At 44.3% G+C, this 10655-nt stretch overlaps 1 protein-coding gene across 1 annotated transcript; it reads left to right on the top strand.

Moving 5' to 3' along the window:
- The first annotated feature begins 86 nt into the window (after positions 1–86).
- On the top strand, positions 87–10117 carry LOC102418758 (ATP-binding cassette sub-family A member 8-like). Its single transcript, XM_014450771.2, has 9 exons — positions 87–137; positions 972–1132; positions 3583–3658; positions 3738–3832; positions 5873–5992; positions 6189–6329; positions 7619–7698; positions 9098–9153; positions 9283–10117. The coding sequence occupies exons 1-9, from the start codon at positions 87–89 to the stop codon at positions 9379–9381; spliced, it is 879 nt and encodes a 292-aa protein (XP_014306257.1). The 3' UTR covers positions 9382–10117.
- The last annotated feature ends 538 nt before the right edge of the window (positions 10118–10655 follow it).

Raw genomic sequence — 10655 nt, 5'->3', positions numbered from 1 at the left:
GTAACCTTAAGAGCTCCTCTGAAGGTATGTCGGGGTGGGGGGAGTGGAGAACAGAATCCTAAGGCAGAGGTTTGTGCACCTCCACCATGGGAAAGGGGCTGGTGGTCACGCCCACCAAGGGGAAGACCACCAAGAACGTGATTGGCAGGTGTCCCAGGAAAGAGAAAGGAGGAAACATATTCACAGTTGCTCTGAAGCTGAGGTGAGAGCAGGTGTTCATGAAAGGTGCCTCTGGGTGATGTTGGTGGCTCAGCCAGCCTAATGGGAGTGCTTAGTTCAGTTGAGAGCACCCCCTTGAAATAAAATCAATATTTTATTTCTCCTTAAGCAGGGGCAAAAAAAGAGGTAACCATTCATTGAGATCTTGGAATGAAATATGTCTAAAGGTTACGTGAGATCTGAATTATAAACCCAATAACCATTTGGGTGTCATGAAACCAGCTTGAATCAGATCAGTCAGTGAGATCTTTATAAAAGGTCATTGTCCTGCTGAAATACATTCAGTGACCTCTCACTGCACTGTGGCTGGAAGGAAACCTCTCCTTGCTGATTCCCACGACCCTCCTATCATATCTCTCTCTTCTCCCCTGGACCACTCGGCTCCAGATCCCCTACTGTAGCCTGGGGTCTGAGAGCACATTGAGCAGCATCCCTCCACAGGGCTTTGCTCTACCCCAAACTCCTGGCCTTTTCCAGGGCAGGCGCCCTGTCACCCTCCTGCTGCAATGGTCCCTCAGCAGGCAGGCTTTCTCGGATCGCCCTACCTAAAGTCACTTGCCCTGAATATCTGTTCGTTGCCAGGTATTTACACTCTGACAACCTTCTTCCAATGCAAAATGGTTGCAGGTGATTTGAGGCAATGAGCTCGGAGAATTTCTCTAGTTTTTCTAGTTTTGTAAGGAGAAAGATGTCATGGGAACACAGAGGAGCAATGCAGGCCGTCGAGTCTGAGAGGGAAGTTTTATCTGCAGGTGCTACTAAAAGGCAGCAGTGAAGGGGACCCTCTGGGGTTCCTGGGGTACTGTCCTCAGGAGAATGCGCTGTGGCCCAACCTGACAGTGAGAGAGCACCTGGACGTGTTCGCTGCAGTGAAAGGGCTGAGGAAAGCAGATGCCACGGTCACCATCACACGGTACAAGGGGGGAAGGGGTGGGGGGGAGGGGGGCAGGAGGAGGACACACCTGAGAGGTCCAGGAAGTCAGTTGGAGTGACAGCCTTCACAGGAAACTCAAGATTTCCCAGGAGACTCAACGCTGACCCAGACCCCAATGGGGAGATTTGCGATCACAAACTGGTTTTCCTGATTTTAACATGTTATTTTCTTTTCTCATCTTATTTTTTTTAATTAAATCTTTATTGTTCAGATTATTACATTTGTTCCTCTTTTTTCCCCCCATAGCTCCCCTCCTCCCAGTTCCCACCCCACCCTCCGCCCTCACTCCCCACCCACTGTCCTCATCCATAGGTGCATGATTTTTGTCCAGTCTCTTCCCGCATCTCCCACACCCCTTTCTCCCCCAAGAATAGTCAGTTCATTCCCTTTCTATGTCCCTGATTCTATTATAATCACCAGTTCATTCTGTTCATCATATTATTTATTCACTTGATTCTTAGATTCACTTGTTGATAGATGTGTATTTGTTGTTCATAATTTGTATCTTTACCTTTTTCTTCTTCTTCCTCTTCTTAAAGGATACCTTTCAGCATTTCATATAATACTGGTTTGGTGGTGATGAACTCCTTTAGCTTTTCCTTATCTGTGAAGCTCTTTATCTGACCTTCAATTCTGAATGATAGCTTTGCTGGATAAAGTAATCTTGGTTGTAGGTTCTTGGTATTCATCACTTTGAATATTTCTTGCCACTCCCTTCTGGCTTGCAAAGTTTCTGTTGAGAAATGAGCTGACAGTCGTATGGGTATTCTCTTGTAGGTAACTGAGTTTCTTTCTCTTGCTGCTTTTAAGATTCTCTCTTTGTCTTTTGCTCTTGGCATTTTAATTATGATGTGTCTTGGTGTGGTCCTCTTTGTATTCCTTTTGTTTGGGGTTCTCTGTGCTTCCTGGACGTGTAAGTCTATTTCTTTCACCAGGTAGGGGAAGTTTTCTGTCATTATTTCTTCAAATAGGTTTTCAATATCTTGCTCTCTCTCATCTTCTGGCACCCCTATAATTCGGATGTTGGTATGCTTAAAGCTGTCCCAGAGGCTCCTTACACTATCTTCGTATTTTCGGATTCTTTTTTCATTTTGCTTTTCCCGTTGGGTGTTTTTTGCTTCTTCGCATTTCAAATCTTTGACTTGATTCTTGTGCTCCTCTGGTCTGCTGTTGGGAGTCTGTATAATATTCTTTATTTCAGTCAGTGTATGCTTAATTTCTAGTTGGTTCTTTATCACAATATCGAGGGTCTCATTAGATTTCTTGAGGATCTCACTATATTTCTCAGCGGTCTCCCCAGTCTTTTCCAGGGCCTTACTAAATTTATCAGCGGCTTCTAGACAGTTCTTGAGAGACCTTAAAAGTGTGGTTTTGAACTCTATATCCTCCATTTCTGTCATTTGTGTCCTGTTTCTTTGTCTCTGCATTTTTTATGCTTTCTTGGTGCACCCCCTTGTGGTCTTTGTGTGCAGTCTTGTTGTAGTTAAGCCTTGCTTGTTGTAGGTAATTACTACTTGACCTCCAGGCCAACTGGCTGTGCGAATCAGCTGTGTCTGCAGTGGGAGAACTACTGTCCTCTAGGGAGGTGCTAATGTAGCCTTTGCCTGAGGCTATCCGGCAAATGCCTCTGTGCAGGGCTTGGGCGGGGCAGGTCCCAGGGGATCTACAGGGTGGGTGGAGCTAGCAGTTATGGCTGCTCTCAGTCCCGTCTCCAGAGGCTCTGCCTCTCAGAGTCCCAGCAACCGCTGCAAACCTCGGAGAGAAAGCTGCCCTCGAGTTCCGACCGATGCCAGACAGTCCCGCTTCTGCGTTTGAGTCTGGGTCCCCAGAGACACGTTCGGAACTGGAGCTCAGAGCCTGAGACTCCCTCCCGATTGAAACAGACAACCGCGCCCTCAGCCACCAGCCCGCTCCGCATGCACCTCCGCACCTTTGTATTTTCCGCACTGCACCTCCTCAGAGTCTCGGTATGCTTTTCTCTTTCCTTCTAGTTGTAGAATTTCCCCTCAGCCAGTCTTCCTGTGGTTCTGAGTGATTTCTGTTCCGTCTTTTAGTTGTATTTTTGAAGTGGTTGTGCGAGGCAGCAATCTCCGGTGTTTACCTATGCCGCCATCTTGGTTTCTCCTCTATTTTCTCATCTTAAATATGGAAAGAACAAAGTATGTATTGGTAAATTTATCAAAAATACTAAAACTTAAGTGTAAACTATCATAGGACAGCTATTTGCATGTCATAAAATGGCTTCAAATCTTTCAAAGGGAAAAACTAATTTGGGGGGCGGGCGTCAAACCAGTTCAATGCAACATGGCCAGGCGTCTATGTCAGAACCGCATTTCGGAGCTCTGTTTTCACCTGGCCCTGTGTGGCTCCCTCTCCCACTAAGTGTCCTGGTTGTCAGAAGCCTGTAGCCCCCACTGTGTTTGCTTCAGGTTGGTGGAGGCGCTCAAGCTGCAGGAGGAGCAGAAGCGCCCTGTGAAGGCCTTGTCAGAGGGAATCAAGAGAAAGGTAGGGTTGGGGCTGGGGTTACCCCGCGAGGCCCACAGATCCCAGATCCGTGCCAGATGCGCTGTTCCTCTCCTTCCAGCTGTGCTTCGCGCTGAGCATCCTGGGAAACCCATCGGTGGTGCTGCTGGACGAGCCGACCACGGACATGGACCCCTTGGGGCAGCAGCAGATGTGGTGAGGGGCACCGCCGGGTCAGGGCCAGTGTGGATGCCTGGCAGGAAATCTGTGAAGTGTTTACCTCCTGTGAACATTGTCCCTTAAGCTGTTTTGATATGTTTTTTACTTTTCATCAAGTTTTTAACGTGTGAAATCTGAGTTCTGTCGGGGACATATACCTACTTATATCAGTTTCTTAGGTCAAAGTTGTGGCTACTCACTTTTATTTTTTAAATCAATATATTTGTATTGATTTCAGAGAGGAAGGGAGAGGGAGAGAGAGATACAAACAAAAATGATGAGTGAGAATCATTGATCGGCTGCCCATGCACACCCCACACTAGAGATGGAGACCCCAAACCAAGCATATGTCCTGGTTCATAGATCAACCCTCAACCACTAAGCCATGCCAGTTGGCATGGCTACTCACTTTTAAATTCAGCTGAGCCAGCTCTCTGTACCCAATGAGATAAGTTCACCATCACTAATTCCATCATAATAGTTATCATGTTCTGTTACCAGTTTTTCAGTCTCCATTAGATTGGGGTTCTGTGAGAGCAGAGATGTTCATGCTCTCTTTGCCTTGAAATAAGTACCCAATTCTTTGCTAAATGAGTAATGAATCATAGTTCTATTCAAATAGTGTGTATTTATCCATAATTACTAAGCATTCATCTCTAAATATTCTATAATCTGATTTTAAATCCTCAAATTTAAAAGGAAACTTATCCAAGGCTTTGACTTATTTTGTGCAAAATCATTTTTAAAATGTGTAGCTGCGGACCATTTATTATAAAAAGCTGGTACTCGTGTACATAACATGATAAGAACTTTTTTCATCCTATATGTTCACTTTTTTTTGGCTTGGCCTTCTAGTGAACCTTCAGCTTCATTGAAGGGATCGTCTAGGAGGGTTAAAAGCATAATTCACTAATGCGCATCTCTTATTTTTCCTTTATTGGCAGTAGGGCTTACCCTATGTGAATTCTGTTTCCCATTTTGTTATGTTGGGTTCAAACCCATGTGTAATAGCCACCACTGAAGGCAGATGTTGGTAGACTTTGAAAGTGTTGTTTGACTTGAGGCTCCACATACTTCGTGGCTTGCAAAACACAATGGCCTGCCCCAGCTGGCATAGCTCAGTGGTTGAGCATCAACCTGTGAAGTAGGAGGTTACAGTTAGATTCCCTGTGGGGACACATGCCTGGGTAGCGGGCTTGATCCCTGGTGTAGGGCATGCAGGAGGAAGCCGATCAATGATTCCCTCTCATCATTGATGTTTCTATCTCTCTTTCCCTCTCCCTTCCTCTCTGAAATCAAGAAATATATATTTTTTTAAAAAAACAAAACACAACAGACTGCAAATCCTGCAGCAGCAATGGTCCAACTGCCACCCCTGTAGCAGCTGTAACTCCAGCTCGGCCCCCGTTTTCCCCGACTCCCCGAGAGCTTAGCTCATCCCAGCCCAGAGGCGTGGCCACCAACTCCATGCCTCTACAGAAAGCAAGGTGGCCCCTTCCTGTACACTGTCTCTTAATACAAAATAAAAACAACCCCGAGTATCATTTGTAAAGCCCAGTGATGGTGAACCTATGAACTCAAATTTTTTGTTGATTTTTCTTTGTTAAATTGCATTAAATATATAAAATAAATATCAAAAATATAAATCTTTGTTTTACTATGGTTGAAAATATCAAAAAATTTCTATATGTGACACGGCACCAGAGTTAAGTTAGGGTTTTTCAAAATGCTGACACGCCGAGCGCAAAAAGTTCACCATCACTGGAGCCAATACTTTGCAAAAACATCTTGCTATTTCTCATTAAAGGGAAATTAATCATGGTCAGGCCCAAACAGACTCACTCTGAGTATTGTAATTGCTCAATTGATCTTTTAAGTAGCTATGGTGTATCTGTGTGACACAATAAAACACAATCTCCCCGTGTCCCACTTCTCGTGAGAATGGTAATTCACGTTAGGATTCACAGGTAGGGGAGAGGGCGGGGTTCTGGATGTCATTGTGTATGCTTCCCATGCATATCTTTTCTTTCCATTCAGGCAGGCGATCAGGGCCAGCTTTAACAACACTGAGAGGGGCGCCCTCCTGACCACCCAATCCATGACCGAGGCAGAGGCCGTGTGTGACCGTGTGGCCATCATGGTGTCCGGGAGGCTGAGGTGGGTGTCCGCCCAAGCCCACACTTGACCACCATGTGCATGGCTGGTAGAGTTTGTCAGTGGGCAGAGAGGTCACTGTGAAAAACTGGGACCACCTGACCAGGGTCTGATGGCCAAGTCCTGAGACAGCGCTAGCAGCAAATCCCAAGCCTCAAATATTGCATCTTCCTCTTCTCCCTCCTCCTCATCCCTCCAGATGTATCGGTTCCATCCAGCACCTGAAGAGCAGATTTGGCAAGGATTACCTGCTGGAGATGAAGATGAAGACCCTCGCCCACGTGGAGCCCCTGCACAGCGAAATCCTGAGGCTCTTCCCCCAGGCTGCTCGGCAGGAAAGGTAAGTCCAGGCGGTGCTCTGTTTCACCTTGGTCTCGGTTTTATTTTCTATCTTCTCATTCTTTTTTTTTTTTTTTTACTTTATGGTCATTGGGAAAAATTACTAGAGACAGTCCTGAACCCAAGGGCTACCACAGGAGGGAAACAAGAGAGCAAAATGCTCATTTGGAAACTTATTCTGTAAGGGAAGGTGCCAGGTACTAACCAGTACATGAACCTAGTTCGTTTCAGTTGTCTTTTAGAGGGTGAAGCCACTCCCATTCAAGGAGATCAGCTGTATAACATCCAGTGCCAGGCAGCAGTCCACCTCGCTGAATGGTGTCTCTTAGCATTTTTATTATCAGTAACATTATCAAGTAATGAGTGGCCCTGGTGGCTCAGATAGGTTAGACCAGTGGTCGGCAAACCGCGGCTCGCGAGCCACATGCGACTCCTTGGCCCCTTGAGTGTGGCTCTTCCACAAAATACCAAGTGCGGCCGCGCACGTACAGTGCGAAGTTGACTTAAAACTTTAAGTAAAGTTTATTAAGTTAATTTTAGGGAATGTTGTGGAGTGAAAGAAGATGTAGTGTCGAGGATGGAGAAAGGTATGTTGAGATGGTTTGGACATCTAGAGAGGATGAAGGAAAGGAGATAGACGAAACAAGTATACAAGACGAGTGCGGATGGGAGAGTTGGAAGGGGTTGACCTCAGCCAACGTACCTCAATCAGATTGAGGACATTTTTAGCAAAGACCAGCTTAGGAGTACCCTAATTAAGTTAATAACAATGTACCTACCTATACAGTTTAAAATTAAAAAATTTGGCTCTCAAAAGAAATTTCAATCATTATACTGTTGATATTTGGCTCTGTTGACTAATGAGTTTGCTGACCGCTGGGTTAGACAATGCCAAGTAACTTGTGGTGGGGCCAGGAGAATCAAGAGAAAGGTAGGGGCGGGGCTGCCTCCTGCACACCTCCTACTGGGGATGTGCCCGTAACCAAGGTACATGACCTTGACCGGAATTGAACCTGGGATCTTTCAGTCCGCAGGCCTATGCTCTTATCTCCTGTGATAATAACCACTATGCTGTAGACCCAAAATAATACTGAATGTAAACAGACTCTGTATCTATGAGTCTGTTTCCGTTTTCTTTGGTTGGTTGGTTGGTTCTTTAGTTAAATGCACATTAAAGCCACAGTGAGATACCACTTCACATCTGTCAGACTGTTGCTCCGTTTTGGATATTCACTTGTCAGGGATTGTGCTCTTACGGCCCGGAGTTCAGCCTCACTCTTTTCCTTCCAGGTACTCCTCCCTGATGGTCTATAAGTTGCCTGTTGAGGATGTGAGACCTTTATCGCAGGCTTTCTTCAAATTAGAGATCGGTAAGAGCAACTATTTAGAGGTAAGACTCTGGGAAACAGCCCTAACCAGTTTGGCTCAGTGGACAGAGCGTAGGACTGAAGGGTCCCAGGTTTGATTCCAGTCAGGAGCACATACCCAGGTTGTGGGCTTGATCCCAAGTAGGGGGCATGCAAGAGGCAAGCAATGATTCTCTCTCATTGATGTTTCTGCCTCTTTCTCCCCCCTCCCTTTCTATCTGAAATCAATAAAAATATATATTTTTTAAAAGACTCTGGGAAACAGACACATTCAAAGCTGAACACCTTCCTTTCCGACTTGTCTATTTTTATTTTATTTTTTTGCCTGTCATCAGTTATTAGAACCCTCCCTCAGGCATCCTAGTTCTTGAAAAGACCCTTCCCCTGGAGTTAAGCTTAGGATGGCCCCAGACAGGGCTTCTTTCCACCTCCTGATTCTGCCACTCCCTTCACTCTGTGGTCTATGGGTCCATTTACCGCACAGACCATTTTGGCCTTTCGACCAATTTTGCAGCATTCCGGTGGGAAGGATTCCCACAATGGGGTCTGATCAACAGGAAGGATTTTATAATTAATTAGAAGCAGGGAGAGAGATGTTCCAAGAAAGCTGCCTCCCTGGAATACAATGGAGCTTTTTCTTAAGGGCCTTCCTGTGTTTCTGTTTTCAAAAATGTCCCCTCCCTCCTCAAATGCCTTCTGATGTGCTTAGTTTGCTGAAATGGAAGTCCTGATTTAGGGGGTAAAAACAACTTTTTATCAGTTTCCTATCCTGTTACAAGATACCGAAATGTCCTAAGCTAGTGTTTTTCTCTCCAAATGTTAAGTTAGCCATAGTTACATTCTCAGCAGCAATGCATGTATTGAAATTCCAAGTAGCTTGGAAGCAAAAGGCATGCCCCATTGTTATTTCTTTACCTTGCTACATAGAGTCATTCTTGCATACAATCAGATCGCTTTGGGCTAATGCAAATTCCAGGGAAACTAGAGCCTCCCATGCCCCCTTCTTCCTTCAGATTTGAAGACTTGAAGCTAGGGAGGTAGGATGGTCAGTTTTGTCTCTCTTCTTACCCTCCTCACCTCTACTCATAGGCTGATGGTTTAGGCCTCTCTAGGTCAAGTATAAGGGGAGGAGAGAGGAGATAACATGGAAGCAAAGCTTGATTTGATCATTAGTGCTGTCCTATGACAGCAGGGCCTGACTCCCTTTCTCTTGTGGGGTGCTTTTGTGGGTTCTTTGATGAGACCCTCTCCCCTCCCATCTTTAGCCTCTGACCACAGCTTCTGGGGATGAGTGATGCCTCCTCCTCTTGGCCTCTTAGTACTTTTTATATGTGACTTTGGTACAACTTTCAGGATCCAAAATACATGACTTCCTAATGCCCATCCATCCATCCTTGTGCAGTTAAACAGAACTTCGACCTGGAGGAGTACAGCCTGTCACAGTCCACCCTGGAGCAGGTGGGTCCGCCTTAGAGATTTCTGTATCCCCCATAGAATATAAGGTGCAATGTGTGCATACCCTTTGCACGCACTCGGAGCTCCAGGAGGCAGTGTGACACCCTCTCTCTGTCTGTTCCTCCACGGCAGGTCTTCCTGGAGCTCTCCAAGGAGCAGGAGCTGGAGGACTTTGATGAGGAAGTTGATCTCTCTGTGAGGTGGAAGCTCCTCCAGCAGGAAGAGCCCTAAAGCCCCAAATGCCCTGCATTGCCCTTTAGGCCTGTGACTCTTCTTAAGTTAACATTTTATAGCATAATGATACCTTATCTCAGACACGGACAAGGTACTTTTGAAACGAATGTTATGATTTTTTTCTCAATAATATCACGGTGGGACTAAAGAAGCCAGGCCATGCAGCCTCTGGACCAGCAGCCAAATTCCATATTTAATGCAGTAGCAAACACAAAGAATACATTTAGTATAGAATTGTTTATGTTTATGAGAATGATGCAGGGATTGCTTAATTTTTTTCTCTGTACTTTAAAATATGGGATATTTACATATCTTTTTTATTATAATACAAAGTAAGACAATGTTGATTATAGGGGGATGGGAGTCAGTTGATTACATGTCAGCACATTCTTTGCTTTTTGTACTTTAATTTTTTAAATTAATTCACTGATTTTCCTTTCCTGTCATTTTTAGGATTTTAGATTTTAGAGTCTGTGTTTTGCCTATTGTAACTATTAAGGAAATTTGAAACCCATTAAGATAAATAATTGCAGTAAGATATTGAGTAATCAAGTTGATGAAAAAATACATACGTTTACATACAATTTTGAAACATATTTCTGATTTTATGTTGGCTTATGATGCCAGGGTCCATCCTGATGCAAAGCACTAGAACTTCAAAGATCTTAATTTCCCATGTCTGTACATGTTGTGATTTATTCAACTGGTAATTCTATAAACACCTTAAAATCAACACAATATACTTGTACACTCATACTTAGATGAGTTTCTATTGTTGTTGTTGCTACTTTCATTGTTGCATAAGTCACTGAGTTTATGGTAATTTGTTATGCAGCAATTATAGTCTGATGCAGGTATATAAAATTAAGTCATATTTAGAGAAGTTGACCTTCCCAAAGTCATAAGTCCCAGGACCCAGAATTCAACCCAGGAGTCTTCTGATGCCACCTACTTTAAGATATCACCAAGCAGTTATTAAACATCTGATTGAGGTTGCAATGAAGGTATAAAAAACATTCCTTCAATTTGAAGTTTTGGTTACCTTTCAGGCAGAGAATCTGAAGAACACAGTAGACACTATATAATCAGCTTCTAGTTGTTATGATATCAACTAGAATGATACAAGGATTTGAAGCTAAACACTATTTTTACAGCCTAATCATAGCCGATTACAGTGGTAAATTCAGATGACCCAGTTGTGAACAAGAGAAATGTAAAACCTTGATGCTGAAGGATTTTTTTGTGCCCATTAAGAAAGGTAATTGCAGTTC

Source organism: Myotis lucifugus, unplaced genomic scaffold (assembly GCF_000147115.1).
Source record: "Myotis lucifugus unplaced genomic scaffold, Myoluc2.0 scaffold_3648, whole genome shotgun sequence".
Lineage (NCBI taxonomy): Eukaryota > Metazoa > Chordata > Mammalia > Chiroptera > Vespertilionidae > Myotis > Myotis lucifugus.
Note: the sequence above shows the minus strand (reverse complement) of the source record. Positions and strands in the feature narration are given on the sequence as shown.

What these genes read in the sequence shown, in the direction of transcription:
- LOC102418758 (XM_014450771.2), top strand. Translation starts at nt 87, where the DNA reads ATGGGAAAGGGGCTGGTGGTCACGCCCACCAAGGGGAAGACCACCAAG. An exon ending in CAGAGGGAATCAAGAGAAAG is followed by an intron (nt 3,659 to 3,737) that starts GTAGGGTTGGGG and finishes CTCTCCTTCCAG; the next exon opens with CTGTGCTTCGCGCTGAGCAT. An exon ending in ATGGTGTCCGGGAGGCTGAG is followed by an intron (nt 5,993 to 6,188) that starts GTGGGTGTCCGC and finishes TCATCCCTCCAG; the next exon opens with ATGTATCGGTTCCATCCAGC.